Source organism: Hemitrygon akajei, chromosome 3 (assembly GCF_048418815.1).
Source record: "Hemitrygon akajei chromosome 3, sHemAka1.3, whole genome shotgun sequence".
Taxonomy (NCBI): domain Eukaryota; kingdom Metazoa; phylum Chordata; class Chondrichthyes; order Myliobatiformes; family Dasyatidae; genus Hemitrygon; species Hemitrygon akajei.
In genome coordinates, this window is record NC_133126.1 from 122,385,958 (window position 1) to 122,404,559 (window position 18,602).

Here is an 18,602-nt window from a genome sequence, read left to right on the forward strand (position 1 = left end):
CAGGTCTATACAGATGGTGCTAAGGAACCTGAGACAGGAGTGACAGGGTTTGGAGTGGCTATACCAGCAAAAGCAATTGCAATCAGCAGAAGAACATCTGATAAGTTAGCGGTGTATACAGTGGAGATGATGGCAGTGTTGGCTGCGTTGCGTTGGGTGGAGAAAACTAAACTAGTCAAAGCGTTGATATGCTCAGATTCATCTTCAGTACTAGCAAGTTTAAGGTCTTCTCACTCAAACAGCCGGCAAGATGTACTTCATGAAGTCCTTCAGTCAGTCACAACAGTTGCAAATCAGGGAGGTCAGGTTAAATTTCTATGGGTTCCAGCTCATGTAGGGGTGAAGGTCAATGAAAGGGTGGATGAGTTGGCAAGGAGGGCAATAAAGAAAGAAAATATAGAAATACACATTAGTATCAGTAAAGTAGAGGTTAAGTGTGTAATCTGGGAAAAAATTAACCGAATGTGGCAAGAAAGATGGGACAGGAAGGGGAAAGGGAGGCATTTATATCAAATACAAAAAAGTGTTGCAGGTACTAGGGTAGGAAGTAGATACAGAAGAGAGGAAATTGTGTGGACTAGGTTAAGGCTGGGGCTCTGTGCACTAAACCAAACATTGAAATTGATAGGGAAACACCAGACAGGATTGTGTGCGGAATGTCAGAAAGAGTAGAACATGTAGTTCTGAGTTGCAGGAAGTATGGGATACAGAGGGAGATGATGAGAATTAATCTAAGGGAATTGGGGGTGCAGGAATTCACATTAAAAGGGTTGCTGGGCATGGGTGAGAGAACACAGGTCAGGGTGTTTTTTTTAGCTTTCTTAAGGGGTACAGGGGTTTTTTTTATAGGATATGATGGACAAACAGAAATAGGGTACTAGGATGGGGAGGATAAAGTGTAGGTTGGGGTATGTGTATGTGTGCGATTGGGTGAAGGGATTTAGAATGTGAGTCCATCGCATACTCCAGAGCAGAAGGAGGCGGTAATGCACCATTAAGCTGGGGAGGGAGAGGGAGAGAGAGAGGGAGAGAGAGAGGGAGAGAGAGAGGGAGAGAGAGAGGGAGAGAGAGAGGGAGAGAGAGAGGGAGAGAGAGAGAGAGAGAGGGAGAGGGAGAGAGATTACTTCAAACAGTTTAAGAGGAGTGTGTCATGTCTTCCCCAGCTCTAGGTTGACTCATTATAGAGCCAAATGGCCAAGGGTGAGGATGACCTCATGTAGTGCTCTTTGAAGCATTGCAGTCATCTTAGTCTATTACTAAAAGTGCTCCTTTGTTCTACCAAGGTGCCATGCAGAGGGTGAGAAACATGGTCCAGAACTGCCAGGATTTTCCACAGGGTCCTTTGTTCTACCACGGCCTCCAGTGTGTCCAATTTGACTCCTATACCAGAACTAGCCTTTCTAATCAGTTTATTGAGCCTGTTGGCATCACCCATGTTGATGCAATTGCCCCAGCACACCACTGCATAGAAGATTGTACTGGCAAAAACAGACTAGTAGAACATGTGAAGGAGAGGCCTGCATACTCCAAAGGACCTCAATCTCCTCAGGAAATAGAGGCGACTCTAGCCCTTCTTGTACATAGCCTCTGTGTTGGTGCTCTACTCAAGTCTGTCATCCAGAACCAACTCATTCAAAGGAAAACATTAAACCTCTCTTCTTCCACACATGCAAAATACCATGCAAAAGGCAACAAAAATGATCAGCAAACATTTAACACAAAAGGCATATTTCAGTGTAGTTCAGCTCAGTGTTCATTATCTAGAGGTCACCTGATTCAAAACTCACCAAACATTAGTAACGAAAATAGAGCAACCAGAAACAGAACACATCATAAGAACTGAATTAAAGTCCAAATCTATAATCAGCATTGACTAAATATTGCTATGGCCCCATCCGCTCACATCATTGAGGGTGAGGAAGGTCACTCAAATGCAAGGAACCTCCCTAGGGAGCAGTGAGTGAGAGACCGCCATGCGCAGACACCTTCTCCGGCAGCAGCGAGCAAAAGGTTTATAGACAGCGCTGAACACTCATTCAGCTTCCGCACCCACCCCAATGAGTTCCATCTTCCTCGATCAGCGAAGGATGGAGTCGATCATGGGCCCGTGCCCCGACTCCATAATCCACACTTTGGTCGCAGCCTTGAAGAGCCCTCTTGGAGACAGCAAAGTGGCAGATCACCCGATCGGCCCAAAACCACACCACCAGGATGATGATAACAGGCTCCAACAGTAGCATAACCATATTCGAAATATAACGAAGCTGTAGAAGAAGTGAAAGAAATTGATTCACGAGCCGTCCTGAGGATGTCACCTTTGGTTGCATTGTTTGCTGGTGCCTCTTCTTCCAGAGTAAACAGGATTGGATCCTCTTTAGATTTACAATATGAAATTTAACAGGAGACAAGTAATACAACTTACAACAGAAGTGAAAGGTAAGTTAGTTCAAATGGAGTTGGACACTGGCTGGGCTGTTTCAGTCATTCCACAAAAAGAGTTTGAATGACATTTCAAAGATCCGGGACTGAAGCCTTCAGATATCCAACTAAGAACTTATACCGGAGAAAAGATAACTCCTGTGAGAATGACATTTGTAACGGTGAAATACAAGAACCGACAAGCCACACTGGGCTTGTAAGTGGTGGTAACAACAGGAGGACGATCACTGTGGGGCTGCAATTGGCTGAGGCAGCAACTGCAGCTACTTGATTGGAGTTCTATCCACCGCTTACATGCCACATCCCTGCAAAGGAATCAACCAAAAGCAAATTAAGAAAGGTACCGGATGATACCACGGCAATGTTCGAGGATGGAATTGGAAAGCTCAAGCATATCCGGGGCAAAATAGTGTTAACTGAAAATGCTCCACCCAAGTTTTACAAAGCCCACCCAGTTTCTTATACCATTTGTGGCACAGTAAACCAGTGAGCCAGATCACATGGAGACTGCCAGTGCCAGTGGCAATGCCAGTGGTCCCAGTGGCCAAGAAGAATGGGTCTATCAGCAACTGTGGTGATATTAAGGTCAGCATCAACACAGTGCTGGAAGTTGATAGGGGGTATTTTAGTAAATCTTTCTGGTGTGCCACACTTCAGCAAGGTGAACTTAGCTGAAGCCTACCTACAGATGGAGATTGAAGATGAGTCCATAGTGTTTCTCACTATAAACACTCACAAAGGGCTTTATCACTATAATAGGCTTATATTTGGGGTGGCATCTACACCTGCACCCTGGCAGATAGCTATGGACCAGGTGCTGCAATGAAACCCAGGCTCTCAGTGTTACCTGGATGACATCATTGTTACCAGTGAGGATGACAAGGAACATCTCCAAAATCTCACGATTGTATTAAAAAGATAAGAAGATTATAGGCTCAGAGCATGATACAAGTGTGAACTTTTTAAACCCAGCATCACTTAATGTGGTCACATCATTACTGCATACTGGGAAGAAATGGCAATGGACAAACAGTGTGAGGTGGCTTTCCAAAAGGCAATAGAAATGGTGACATTTATCAAAATGTTCAGATATGGTCCAAGTGTGGAGTGAGAGAGACACTGAAATGGGTCGACAGTTCTCTGACTTTAGTGAGAACTGTTTGCAGATTTTGAAGGAAAAGAAAAGCAATAAGCTCTAGGCCAACAGGGCCGTTAACCAAACCTTTCAAACTGAAACTTAAATATGAACACTGCGGCTGGAAACATTAACTAATCCTAACTGAATACCGCTCCATGACAGCAGCAGTCAAAACTGTAGTCCCCTTTCCTGGACAAGGACAAGGATAAGGAGGGGTGTAATGTTGGCCAAGTCTCAACAAGAATAGAAAGAAAATAGAGTTAAATACCACCATAACGGAACACTAATTAGCTGGAACATGTGTACTCATGAGCGTTATTGTCGAAGCTGTTGCGCAGCCCACCGGCATGGGCATCTAAACCCAGGAGCAGATATGTGGTTGGGACAGAGCCCCTCTGCCTAGGTGCAGCTCCCAAGGTGCCACAGACTTGTGGCTGCTGGAAGTTCACATGAGAGGTTTGTCCAGGATGTCACTGACAGCAGTGACTGTGGTTGTGACACGATCCACATCATTCAGTGAAGCTTGCCTGTGATGTCGCACCTTATGGTATAAGTGCAGTCATGACACATGTTATGAGGGATGGGAAGTGAATGTCCCCAAAGCCTTTGCATCATGTTCTCTTTATGCCGCAGGGAAAACTTGTACACAGATTAACAGAGAGGCCTTGAGTCTGGTTTGGGGTGTAAAATGTTTCGACTGGTACCTGTGTGGAAATGCTGATGGATTGTCCCATTTACCTTTGGACAAGGAAACACCTGAAAAAAGTTACAGAACAGGACACTCCTCTGTACCTATTCTCCTTAATACAAATCGAAAGTCTCCCTATTATGGCAGAGATGATCCAAAGGGAAGCTAGAAAAGACCCCACACTGTCTCAGGTCTACATGGCCACCCAGAACAGCTGGAATGAGAAGCAGAAATTCCATTTACCCCATTGTTAACAGTGCTGGGATGAACTGGACCTTGATGGGGGTTGCCTTATGTGGGGATTGAGACTGTTGTACCATCCAAGCTGAGAGCTAAAGTGTTGGAGGAGCTACATGCTGGTAATCCAGGAGTGGTCAAAATGAAAGTGTTGGCTCAAAGTTTTGTCAGGTGCCGTGGAATAGGTCAGCAGATTAAGCAGCTGGCCATACATTGTTCTGGATGCCAAAACATCCAGAAGATGCCAAGAGCAGTACCTATCCATCATCAGGAATGGCCTGCATTGCCCTGGCAGGGGATTCATGTGGATTTTGCCAGACCAGTCATGGGCACAGATTTCTTGGTAGTAGTGGGTGCAGCTACAAAGTGGCCAGAAGTGTTCCCAATAATCTCCACTACAGCCTCGCACATTATCGATGTGTTGAGAAGCCTCTTTGCAGGGACTGGTGTTCCAGAACACCTAGTCAGTGACAATGGACCACAGTTTGTGGCGGACGGAAAGGTCTGTCCAGAATCTGAAAAATGCACTGTGAACAGAACATACTACACTAAATGAGAAGCTTTACAATTTCCTCTTTGCACTTTGCAATGCAGCACACTCCACAATCAACAAACCACCAGCTATGCAGTTCATCCTGGACCTCCTCAAATTCAATCTCAGAGGGAGTATGCAGGACAAAGAGCTGAGACAAACTGAGGACTCGTCAAACAACGTTTGACATTTAGTAGTCCTGGTGAGAGAGGGACTACAGAGATGATCAAAAGTGGGTACTTGGAAAGCTTAAAGTCAGAACTGGATCACTCTCCTACACAGTGGAGATTGTGTCTGATCTCATCTGCAGATGACACAACCACCACGGAAGAGGTTCCAGAATTCGGGATTATTTTATAGTTGCAAGTTTCAATTACCAAGCAGCAGAGTGATGTCACCAACACCCCCCCCACCCCTGTCCAACTGTCAGGAGAGATGTTGTTATCCCACAAGTAAGAAACCCTCCACAGCAATTAAACCTTTCGTCCTGAATGGGACCATTTAAAATTTACAATTTACTATGCTGTGGATGTCTATATAGTAGTTGTATATCTAGGTAGGTGTGTGTGTGTGTGTGTGTGTGTGTGTGTGTGTGTGTGTGTGTGTGTGTGTGTGTGTGTGTGTGTGTGTGTGTGTGTGTGTGTGTGTGTGTGTGTGTGTGTGTGTGTGTGTGTGTGTGTGTGTGTGTGTGTGTGTGTGTGTGTGTCGTGAGGACCCAGCGGAACTCCACAGACTGTAAGCGGAAGCAACCGAGCGCTAGGACCCGGAGGGTGTCTGACGGTCCCCTGGCCCTTTAGGCCGCTGTTAAAGCCTGGATTGGGAGTTGACGGAAGGGGAGTGCTTTTAATCACAGACACGGGATGGATTTGTTTGAAGATCTGCCGGAGCCTGGTGAGGAGAGGCGGGTTTTGAGCTGGGTGGGGGTGGGGGGTGATTTTATTCGGCGGGTCTGGCTCATCGGCCCATCCTAGCGCCGCCCCGAGGCCGGACCCTGGGGTGGGGGGAGGGAACTCACCCCACAGGGTGTTGGGACCCGAACCATGCGCCTACCGGGGGTGCAGTGATGGGGCGGCGGACGGAAAGATGCTGATTTCAGCCTCGTCCATGTACCCCAGGGCGCTGGGTAAACAATCCCATTCTACGGTGCAAGGATTCAACCCGTCGCCCAGGGCGCCGGGAACCAGATGTTGGGCTCTGCGGTGTAAGGATCTACCCACAAACAAAGGGTGACTAAAACAATAACAACCTAGAACAAAGTCACCGTCTGAGATAAAACACGCTAAAATATAAAAGACATTTGAAAGAGATAACACTTCCCATGGAGAGCAAGTTTTGGGTCCAATACCGTGAGGAAATAGCAAATGAATTAAGAGAGGTGTTTTGCGTTAGTCTTCATTGTAGAGGGAGCTAGTTACAGCCCAGGAATTGCTGGAAATTGAGAACTGGAAGGGAGGAAGGAATTTGGGATGACTTGTACTGGAAAAAGATTGTTGGTTCTATTGACTAACAAGTCTCCAGACCCTGATAGACTTGGCCATGAGGTCTTCTTTAGAGGTGGCCGTTGGTACGTTGGTTTCAGTTTCCAAGTTTAAGGCAAGGTTCCATTAGATTGGAAAATAGCAATTTTAACTCGTTTTATTCAAAAGGTAAGGGAGACAGCAGGAAACTACAGCCCAGTTCACTCAATATCTGTGATGGAGAAAGTGTTAGAAGCAGTTAATAATATCAGAACACTTAAAGAAGTTTCAAAATGGGCTCTTGAGTAGTCTTGGTAAAGAAGGCTATAGGTCAAGTGCTGCGAGGTGGGTTTAATAAGGATAGGTGCACACTGGTCAGTATGGGCTTTGGCTGAATGGTGACTATATAACTATAGTTGTTTGACGCTAACATTGGTGTTGTGAAAGAAAGGTCATGTTTGATCAGTTTACTGGGGTTCTTTGAAGACGTAACAAATTCAGCAGAATGAGGGAATTGGTAGATGTACCGTACTTGCCTTTTCAGAAGGCATTGGATAGGGAACCACTGCAAGGATGTATAGATAAGGAAAGGTCATTGTGTAGGCTGTAACACAGGTGGTATGATTAGAAGACCGGCAGCCTACAAAAAGTGGGAAGTGAACATAAATTGTTACCCTGGTTGGAAAAGTATAATCAATGGCGAGTGCCAAGAGTCCAACCTCCACCCCATCTTGAACATTGGGTGCCAGGAACCTGACCCCCACCAAAATGTGATCATTATCGTGAGTTCAGTACAAACTGCTGCTCTGTGAAATCTGTCAGAAATAGTCGGGCAGCTTGGAGCAGGTTATTCCTCATGGACCAAACCTGCCAGTGATTTGGGTGAAGAGAACAGAAGGTGCAGAAAAGACAATTAATGTGTTTATTCTCTTTTGATCATTTAGGAGGAGATGCTCAGAAATCAAAGCCATCACTTTTCAATAACCTGCCAGACACAAGGAACCCAGACGTAGGTAAACACACAGCTGGAGTATAACATTGTAGCTTTTGCTGCTGTATCATGCATGTATGTGGGTATGCCTGCCATTAATCTGTATTTATTGTTAGCTTTGTACTAACTTGTAGCTATTCCACACATTCATCTTCCCTATCTTTGTCTACATTTGGAAATTTTATTTTAAAAGACAGTGCTTTTTGGTTTTGCCAGTTTTGAAAACACAGTTAATCACTATGGATTGAACAGCTTTAATAAGAGGGCAGCTGTGTTGCTGTGGAACTAGAGATGCATGCAGGTAGGACTGTTAAGAATACTAGATCTCCTTCCCTCAAAGACTTCAGCAAATTGGTCAGATTTTTATAAGAAGGAAATACCTTAATTTTTAATGCAATTCAGAATTCTAAATTGGGAATTGAACTTGCAATATTAGTCCAAGATGCTTTGTTACTGCAGCAGCTCACCCATAGTGCCTTTAGAAATGGCAGAGAAAATCTTTGTATGTGGAGTTTTGAGGCAGGTTGGTATTGGAATTTTGCTTGCTGATCCATCACCATCCTCTCATTTTGAGTGCAATTTAGCTCTCTCAACTGATTTTAATGAAATTCTTTTTGGTTATTTGAACATATTGTCTTGTTAGCAATTGATCTTGTGGAATAAAGTCAAATGGCTCACTTTCCAATGAGTTCCGCAGCACAGATTTTCATTGCATCACTGTGAGGTTCTTGGCTTCCTTTACATGACATCATATTACACCTGCTCAACACTCATCAAATGCTGGAGGAACTCACCAGGTCAGGCAGCATCTGTGGAGAGGAATAAATAGTCAACATTTCAGGCTGAGATCCTTAATCAGGACTATGTCATGGTCTCGGCTGGAAATGTCATCTGTCTTTTTCTCTCCATAGGTGCTGTCTGATCTCCTAAGTTCCTCCAGCATTTGGTGTGTGTTGCCCAGGATTTCCAGCATCTACAGAGTCTCTTGTGTTTGTATTATACCTTTTTATTTATAGATGGAAATAGAGATATATAAGGGTTTTGTAATCCTGCTAAGTTTTCTGTGGACCTTGGGATCCAAGTTTAAAGAAAAATTAATATCCCTTTGAGAAGATGATTTTTGAGCAGTTGTTTTAAGCATAATTCATTGCTTGGCCCTTTGCTCATCGCTCCCATTGTGCAGCAGACATATCAAGTCATTTCACCTTTACTTCTAATAGAGAGTTACCATGTGATTACAACACCACTCATTCTGTATTTCCAAGAAAAAAAGAAAAATTCTCTCCTCTCTAGACTGCCCAGGAAGAGTTTAACATTGTAATGTAATTTCAATTATGTGATACAGAGTTGCTTCAGAGCAGGACCGTGATGAGAACAGCTCGAAGTGATGAATCATATACTTACTGTGCATTAAGGCTCCTACTACTAATCTTTACCTCCCTCCCCCTCATCCCCACACTCTGCTTTCCACAGGGAACTTCCCAGTGGCCCAACATTTTAATTCCGATTCCTATTCCTGTGCAGACGTGTTGCTCCATGCTCACCTCTTGTGCCAAGATGAGGCCACCCTCCGGGTGGAGGAGCAAGACCTTATATTCCATCTGGGTAGCCTCCAGCCTAATGGTATGAATATCTATTTCTCCTGCTGGTTTTTAAAAAAAAATACCCAATTTTCCCCTCTTGCTCTATTCCCCAATCTGGTCAATTATCTTTTCTCACCTGCCTCTGATCTCCCCCTGGATCCCCTCCTCTTTCCCTTTCTCTTACGGTCCACTCCTCTCCCATCGGATTCCTTCATCTCCAGCCCTTCGCCTTTCCAACCCACTGGCTTTACCTATTGCCTTCCAGCTATCCTTCCTCCTCCCCCCACCCCCGCCACCTTTTTATTCGGGTGTCTTCCCCCTTCCTTTCCAGTCCTGAAGAAGGATTTCGGCCCAAAATGTTGACTGCTTGTTAATTTCCATGGATGCTGCCTGATCTGAGTTCCTCCATCATTTTGTGTATGTTGCTTGATATTTATTGTGTACTGTGTTAGTTTAACGTAGATGTAACACCTCACACCCTCCCCAATAGTGTATAGTAGATAACCAGGAAAGATGCTGGCATATGGTACATTGGTGGGTGCTATGGCTACACCATCGAAAAAGGAAGAAAATGCAGCATTTCAGTACACAGGGTAACATGGATTACACTGGACAGTAATTTTTTTTCAGAAGTGTTACTTCCCCAGAATTTTGTTTTGGTTATGATAGACCACTTGAAGCTGAACACATGTAAAATCAGACTACTTGCAGCATGTAGGAATTTGGAGAAACAAGAAATTAACTTATTAAGTACAATGCATTTAATTCCATAACAGTGCTGATGCTTTGCAAGTTCAACTAAGTTAAAAAAATTTTGTTGATGGTTTTCATTTTTACTCAATGTCTGAGCCTTCTCACTTAAGCGTTTAACAATAATCAGCCAGCTTTGATACTGTTTCTCCATGACCGCAATGTCCTGGTGAAACCCACTGTACTCGTCACTAAGATTTGCAGGGAAGAAATTAATGAAATTTACCCTCCAATAATAGTGGTCACCAAAATGCGTCTGCTTTGATACTTCTGAGCTCTGTTGGTCACTGAAGTGGACATTGGTGTGGTATGTAGATTATACTGTACTTTGTTCCTTTACTGACTTAGGGAAGTGTCAATAGAAAGCCTGGAATAAAAGCAGAAAATGCTTCACTCAGCAAATTAGACTGCATTGAATGAGAAGAATAGAATTAATGTTTCGGGTCAATGAATGTCATCTGATGAAAAGACATTGACCTGAAACATTTCTCTATCTACATCTACTGCCTGACCTGCTTAGTATCTTCTACCTAAATCTGACTCTGTTCTGCTCACTTTTCTGATTTCCAGTCCTGCAGTTGTTTACTTCTGTAAAGGAAGTGTGAAACCATCAGTTTAAAAAAAAAAGGATTGTTGGAGAAAAATTCAGCGTTTCCTAGAGCCCTCACAGAGTAGAAACTGCAGGAGTTAATGTGGTATGATGAACTGTCTGAAATAGCATGTTTCAAAAGTTAAACAGACATCTGTAATTCACTCCTGTAAAATGCCAAATGGCATGTTGTCCAGAATAGGCAAGTCTGCAATTGACATGGACATTTTAACCTGCTTTTTGTGATGCTGCTCAGAAGCTTCTGAAAAGATTTCATCTACTTTGAAATTCTTCGTGTAATCATTTTTTTAAGTTATTGGATTTTAAAAATTATTTTATGTACAGCTATTTTCCCCATACAGCAGTATGATGAGTAACCAATTGATCCTTTTTGATTACATTAAATAAACAAGATACTTTGGATTGAGTGCCAGAAGCACGTTCTGTTTACTGGAAAAGTCTAATGGAATCAATTGACATCCACCTGAAGCAAGAATCTAAAGGAACAATCTGTCTCTTCTCACTAGTGCACCAAAATGTTAACCTTGATTGCAGGTCAAGTTCAGGAAGGGGTGCACGCCCAAAGGATAAATCTGAGACAAGTGTAAGCTCGCTAAGAAAATGTTGGGAATGGATACTTGCATATCTATATCACCAATTTATTAATGAAGATTTGCCACAAGTCTAACTCAACCACCTGTATCTACAAAAAGATTTCAGGATTGTGTTTGCAGTTTATTGTTCAAGGCAACAGGTGTATTATCACGTCACAGACCCGAGTCAACATGATGTACTGCTTTTCAGGGGTAATTTAGTGGCTCTTCTGCAGCCAAGCAGAAGAATCCTATCCTGAATATTTGGTTTGTATGTCAAAGACATTTGTGTCACAAGATGAAAGCTCTGAGAGACACACACTGGTACTTTGATAAGTTCGTCAGTCAGCAAGATAAAACATGTTAGAAAGGAAATATATGCTTGCAGGAAAATTGCAGGGTGAATAGAAGCTGCTAATGATCTAATAATTATTTTGTGCTTTTATCTTAATTGCTCTCTTGTTCTTTCACCCATCAGCAGCTTCTGTTTCTGACCTGTTTGGAGAGCTTCCAGAAACACAGAATGACTTGAAGGCAGAGAAACGTAAGTGGTCAAACCAGAATGGGTCCAAGGAACACGAGGAGAAGAAGCCCTGTAAAGGTAATTTAAACAAATGAGTGAAACAAGAGAAAATGGTCCACGTATAAAAGAAGAACGTGGGGAATAGTGAGGAGACTAGAAAGACACGAGGGTATAAGCAAATAACGTAAAAATACATGTTATCTTTAAGCATATAAAATGAAGTACTTGGAGGAAATAGCTGTCTAGGTGGAAGGGATAAGGTTATGACTGAAACCAAGGATGTTGGTGGTGTAAAATAAATATGTTCTTTCAGCATTCATTAATGATTGTGTACTTGAGAAATGGTTAGAGATAACCTTGGAAAAGAATTTCTTCATGTGATTTGAGTAAATAATTATTGCTAAAGTATTCAGCTGTGGATGGATTTGATCTTGACCCCTCCTCAAGTTTGCTCTCTAGCATTTTCTAATAAGAATGTTATCTGGCTATTTACCCTTCTTTTACCTTTTAATCCAAGAAGTGTTGAAGCTAGCTGCTACTTGTAACTAAACATCTGAGCTGTCTCCTTGAATTTTCTGTACTCTGAAAGATGTAAATTACATAAGAAACTTACTTAATGTTAGCATTTTGAATGTAGATAGATAACTGTGCAGAACTATACGTACAGCAGCATGCAGAAGTCTGGGCAGCCCTGGTCAAAATTTCTGTTACTGTGAATAGCTAAGCAAGTAAAAGATGACCTGATTTCCAAAAGGCACAAAGTTAAAGATGACACATTTCTTTAATATTTTAAGCAAGATTACTTTTTTATTTCCATCTTTTACAGTTTCAAAATAACAAAAAAGGAGAAGGGTCCGAAGCAAAAGTTTGGGCACCCTGCATGGTCAGTGCTTAGTAACACCCCCTTTGGCAAGTATCACAGCTTGTAAACGCTTTCTGTAGCCAGCTAAGAGTCTTTCAATTCTTGTTTGGGGGATTTTTGCCCATTCTTCCTTGCAAAAGGCTTCCAGTTCTGTGAGATTCTTGGGCAATCTTGCATGCACTACTCTTGAGGTCTATCCACAGATTTTCGATGATGTTTAGGTCGGCAGACCGTCAGGGCCATGGCAAAACCCTCAGCTTGCGCTTCTTGAGGTAGTCCATTGTGGATTTTGAGGTGTGTTTAGGATCATTATCCTGGTGTAGAAGTCATCCTCTTTTCATCTTCAGCTCTTTTTTTTTACAGATGGTGTGATGTTTGCTTACAGAATTTGCTGGTATTTAATTGAATTCATTCTTCCCTCTACCAGTGAAATGCTCCCCATGCCACTGGCTGCAACACAAGCCCAAAGCATGATCGACCCACCCCTATGCTTAACAGTTGGAGAGGTGTTCTTTTCATGAAATTCTGCACCTTTTTTTCTCCAAACATACCTTTGCTCATTGCAGCTGAGAAGTTCTATTTTAACTTCATCAGTCCACAGGACTTGTTTCCAAATTGCATCAGGCTTGTTTAGATGTTCCTTTGCAAACTTCTGACGCTGAATTTTGTGGTGAGGACACAGGAAAGGTTTTTTTCTGATGACTCTTCCATGAAGGTCATATTTGTGCAGGTGTCGCTGCACAGTAGAACAGTGCACCACCACTCCAGAGTCTGCTAAATCTTCCTGAAGGTCTTTTGCAGTCAAATGGGGGTTTTGATTTGCCTTTCTAGCAATCTTATGAACAGTTCCCTCAGAAGGTTTTCTTGCTTGACCTCCACCATTCCGGTTAACTGCCATTTCTTAATTACATTACGAACTGAGGAAACGGCTATCTGAAAATGCTTTGCTATCTTCTTATAGCCTTCTCCAGCTTTGTGGGCATCATTTATTTAATTTTCAGAGTGTTAAGCAGCTGCTTAGAGAAGCCCATGGCTGCTGATTGTTGGGACAAGGTTTGAGGAGTCAGGGTATTTATAAAGCTTTGAAAATTACATCACCTGGCCTTTCCTAACGATGACTGTGAACAAGACATAGCCCTAACAAGCTATTTAAGGTCTGAGACCTTGGTAAAAGTTATCTGAGAGCTGAAATCTCTTGGGATGCCCAAACTTTTGCATGGTGCTCCTTTCCTTTTTTTCCACTCTAAAATTGTACAAAACAAAAATAATACACTAATCTTGCTTAAAATGTTGAAAAGAATGTTTTGTCTTCTATCTTTCCTTTCGGTTAGTCCTGACGAAGGGTCTCGGCCCGAAACGTCAACAGCGCTTCTCCCTATAGATGCTGCCTGGCCTGCTGTGTTCCACCAGCATTTTGTGTGTGTTGTTCATCTTAACTTATGACTTTTGGAGATCAGTTCATCTTCTACTCACTTAACTATTCACAGTAACAGAAATTTTAACTGGGGTGCCCAACCTTTTGCATGCCACTGTATGTGTACAATAGGAATACATCCAATGGGCAGAACTGTCTTGAACTATGTGTTAAGTGGCAGGGATATGTCTTTAACAATGTGTTAACACAGAAGATGGCCAATTATCATTTCATCATGTGATGGGGGATTTGATGAGGTTTGATTAATATGACTATTTACTTATTACCTTACCCAGTGTAAATATAATGGCATGGAATCTGAATATCCCATATTAAGGGCTACTTACTATTGCTTTAAATACAAGTGGGTCTTTGAATGTTTTTTTTGAAGAATGGTTATTTGTATTAACAACCTGCTTCTTACTATTTCATGACTTGTGAAGAAAGTGCACCAGTGCCTCTACCTTCCAGGAGGCTATAGACTTTTGGCATGTCCCCTTTGAGTCTCACCAATCTTTATCAGTGCACCATAGAAAGCATCCTATCTGGATGCATCAGAGTTTGCTATGGAATCTATTCTGCCTGGGACTGCAAGAAGATGCAGAGAGTTATGGGTGCAGCTCAGCACATTATGGAAACCAGCCTCCTCTCCATGGACTCTGTCTATACTTCTCATTGCCTCGGTAAAACAGCCAATTTAATCCACTCACCCTGGACATTCTTCCCTTCCTCCCATAGGAAAAGAGATACAAAAGCATGTACCATCAGGGTTGAACACAACTTTTTCCCTGCTGTGACTATTGAGTGGGCCACTAGCATGATAAGATGGACTTGGCCTCACCATCTACCTCTATATGACCTTGTACCTTATTGTCTGCCTGTACTGCACTTTCTCTGCAACACCTTATTCTGACTTGTCCTATTTTGACTACCTCAAATCACTAATGCAACAAAATAATCCATACAGATGGTATGCAGAATGAAACAAAATAACCCATTCCTATTCAACCTCCAAGATGAGGCCACCCTCAAATTGGAGGAACAACACCTTGTTTTCCATCTGGGGACCCTCCAACTTGACGGCATGAATATCGATTTCTCCTACTGGTTTAAAAAAAATTCCACCCCCCCCCCCCCACCTTCCCTCTTCCTTTATTCCCCACTCTGACCTTTTGCCTCTTCTTACCTGTCTAACACTTACCCCTGGGTGCCCTCCTCCTTTCCTTTCTCCTGTGGTCCACTCTCCTCTCCTATCAGAATCCTTTCTCTCTGGCCCTTGACTTTTCCCACCCACCTGGCTTCAACTATCATCTCCCAGTTGCCTCTCCCTCCCACCCCCACCATTTTATTCTGGCATCTTCCTCGTTCTCAATCCTGAAGAAGGGTCTCGGCCCAAAATGTTGACTGTATTCATTTCCATAGCTGCTGCCTGACCTCCTGTGTTCCTTCAGCATTTTGTGTATATTTCCCTGGATTTCCAGCATCTGCAGACTTTCTCATGTTTATGCAAAACAAATCTTTCTCACTGTATGTTTGTACAGTGACAATAAACCATTTTTCCTTTTTCGTTCATACAGGAATGTTTTTTTCAATCAGTTTAAATCCTAGTGCCTGCCTTTTGTTTCGTAGTAGTCTGGTGGAAAATTGTAGACATGATCTTCATTACATCCTGGATGTGTAGATGATAGTTGGGAGAGCGGCAGCCATCACCAAAATGGTGTCAGAGGGAGACAGGCTGGTGAAGAAGATGTTTGGCATGCTGGCTTCAGTCAGGGATTGAGTGTAGGAATTGAGATGTCAAGCTGCAGTTGTACAAGACTTGAAGAAGCTGAACCTGGTATAGTGTGTATTCTTTTGGTTACTGTATTATGGGAAAGACATTATTAACTGGAAAGATTGCAAAGCAGATGTACTAGAATGTTAGAGTCATAGGAAAATACAGCACAGAAACAGGCCCTTTGGCCCAGCTATTTTCTCTGAACCATTTAAACTGCCTACTCCCATCAACTGCATCTGGACCATAGCCCTCATACCCCTACCATCCATGTACCTATCCAAACTCTCTTAAACGTTGAAATCGAGTACATGTGCTGGTAGCTTGCTCCACACTCTAATGACCCTTTTGAGTGAAGAGGTTTCCCCTACTGTTCCCCTTAAACTTTTTGCCTTTCTCTCTTGACCTCTAGTTGCTGGGACTTGAGGGCCTGTGTTATAGGAAAAATGTGGGCAGACTGAGACTTGATTCCTTGAAATGTAGGAGACTGGATGGTGACCTTATATAGGCATATAAATTCATTGGGGGAGGTGGAGGAACACGGATAATGGTGATTGAACAATCTTTTACCCCAAGGAAAGGATATCAAAAACTTGAAGGCATGGGTTTAAGGTGAGAAAAGAAAACTCTAATAAAGGCTTGAAAGCAACATCTTCACGCCGAGTGTGGTGTGTCTGTGAAATGAGTTGCCAGAGAAAGTGGTTGAGACAGAATAACATTTGAAAGATATTTGGACAGGTACCTGTTTAGGAAATGTTTAGGGGGACATGGGCCAAACACAGGTAAATGTGGGACTATTTATCTTGCATGAATGTGTTGGGCTAGCGGCCTGTTTCTGTGCTGTATCACTCTATGACACTATGACTAATAATTTGGTGAACTGTATGTCACCTACAGCCATTGTTGATCATAGACTCAAATGGTTGTTTATTATCAGAGAATGTATACAGTATACAACCTGAAATACTTATCTTCACATGTACCCATGGAAAAAACAGAACGTCAAAAGAAAAACATTAGAACCATAAAGCCCCCTCTCCCCGCGCAATCATCAAGGCGTCAACCTCCTCTCCTCCCTCACCCCTGCCCGTTTCAGCAAAAAAAGTCAGCATTCACCTCCCACCAAGTAACAGGAAAGCACCCAAGGAGAGACCATGATCTGCAGTCAACAAAAATTGTTGTTTACCCAACAATTCACCATGCCACGGGCTCTCCCTCTCACTAACAAAGCATAGAGATATCACCCGTTTTCACAGCGAAAGGGGAGACTGACAGTTGATGTTATGATATTACAGTATGCCATGTCGCTTTTCCATACATATGCCACAGTGAAATCCTGATGTCCCATTGTCACCCACGCCTCAGTCCATAACACTGGCCTGAAATCAGTCATCCACGGGCCACCTCCCAGAGGCTCCATCTTCCAAGCCGTGCTTAGAGAATGTCGGAAAACGATCGCCCAACAAACTCAAGGAACAGGAACTCACCCGCCGTTAAAAGAAAAAATGCAGTTTAAGTGCCACTTACAGATCAGGACCTCAGTGGAACCCCACCACCTTGAAAACAATAAAAAAGAGACATTAAAAAGAGGATTTAAGTTGTTTTCTGCAGATGAGCTCAACAAGGCAGCCACTTGGGGCCATTTCAACTCCACCCAATAGAGCAGCCTCTATTGCATATACCGTAGATGTTGGATTATAAGCCGCTACTTTTTTCCCACATTTTGAACAGCTTTGAACACTGCGGCCTTTACTACGGTGCGGCTAATGCATGATTTTTTTTTCATGCCGCCAAAAACATTTTGCCTTGTAACAGTAGACCAATAAAATTGATGAGTAGTTCACAGAGGTCCAATGAAATTGTACGATAAATCAAGCGCACTTTCACAATTAAATTATTGTAAATCAGTCATTTGTACTCACCCTCATCAACATGGAAAACACTCGAAGAAAAGCATTGTGCTGCCTTTATGGCAGTTATTTAGTTTATAATATTTTCGCTTAGTAATTCATTTGTTAGTTAAAGTTAGAAGTGTTTTAACTATATTTGTTTTCTGTACTACATCCCGGGATGCTATGACGTCACACCCGGTTTCGCCGCGTCTTGTGGGAAATACCGGTTTGCGATAAACGGGAAGGCGGGGGGCGAGCGGCGGAGCCAAAACGCTGCTTTTAAGTTAAAGGCGATCAATAACTTTTCCTGGTAGGCTGCAGTATATATATTTTTTACCAGATATTGGAATGTTGTTCAGTAAAAAAGTATACGCAACGTATATTTAAAAGTAGCCGCGTTACAGGCACGGTTCGAAAAAAAGCATTTGCAATATGTATTTGTTTATGTTACCATATGGATTTAATTAAAAGTTTAAAAAATCCTCACGTGTAATATCTTTCTGTGTAAATATCTCATATTACAACGTGGGACACCTGCGGCCGAAAATCCGGTGCGGCCTAAAATCCGGTGCGGCTTGTACAAGTACAAAATTGATTTTATTTCTAAAATTAGAGCCAGTGGCTTTTAATCAGGTGCGCTCTGTAGTGCGAAATCTACGGTATGTCAAACTCAAGGCCTGCGGGCCAAATCCGGCCCACGGTGGAATTATCTTTGGCCCGCGAGATAATATCTAATTACTATTAAAGCTGGCCCCAGTAATCGAAGCGCCTATGGCGTATGATATGGCTAATGCTGAGTTTATTCAGGTACCAGGTTTTCAGGGTTTTTAGTGTTTATTCGGCAGTCTTCTTCATAAGAAACGGAATTTGTAAAGTGAAACACTTTGTAGTTATAGCAGAGACTGAGACACATGAGAGCAGGCTGAAAAAACGGAGGCAACGAAAGCTGCGTTCGCACGCGTCCGACTGATCCAGCCCGCATGAAGCTGCATTTTGCTCAATCCGGCCCGTGACCTAAAATGAGTTTGACACCCCTGCTCTATTGTATTGTGTGTGAATAAGAGGCTACATTGGAACAATGTGATTGAAATATGACAAGGTATTATAAAGTCTTTCTTCACCTTGTATTCTTATTGAATA

At 42.7% G+C, this 18,602-nt stretch overlaps 1 protein-coding gene across 9 annotated transcripts in view; it reads left to right on the forward strand.

Moving 5' to 3' along the window:
- Nucleotides 1-5,756: 5,756 nt before the first annotated feature.
- The window catches only part of ilkap (integrin-linked kinase-associated serine/threonine phosphatase), a 50,504-nt gene continuing 37,658 nt past the window's right edge, over nt 5,757-18,602 (forward strand). The window contains exons 1-4 of one of the 9 annotated variants that reach the window (XM_073040738.1): nt 5,845-5,925; nt 7,436-7,504; nt 8,394-8,471; nt 11,476-11,598. Coding sequence is in view for 3 of the 9 variants with exons in the window: in XM_073040736.1 (XP_072896837.1) it covers nt 5,895-5,925; nt 7,436-7,504; nt 11,476-11,598 (223 nt within the window). In the remaining 6 variants the exon portion in view is untranslated. Of the gene's footprint in view, nt 5,926-6,178; nt 6,261-7,435; nt 7,505-8,393; nt 8,472-8,907; nt 9,106-11,475; nt 11,599-18,602 lie in introns of those variants that run through there. The other 8 variants (XM_073040736.1, XM_073040734.1, XM_073040735.1 and 5 more) reach the window with 8 other exon arrangements.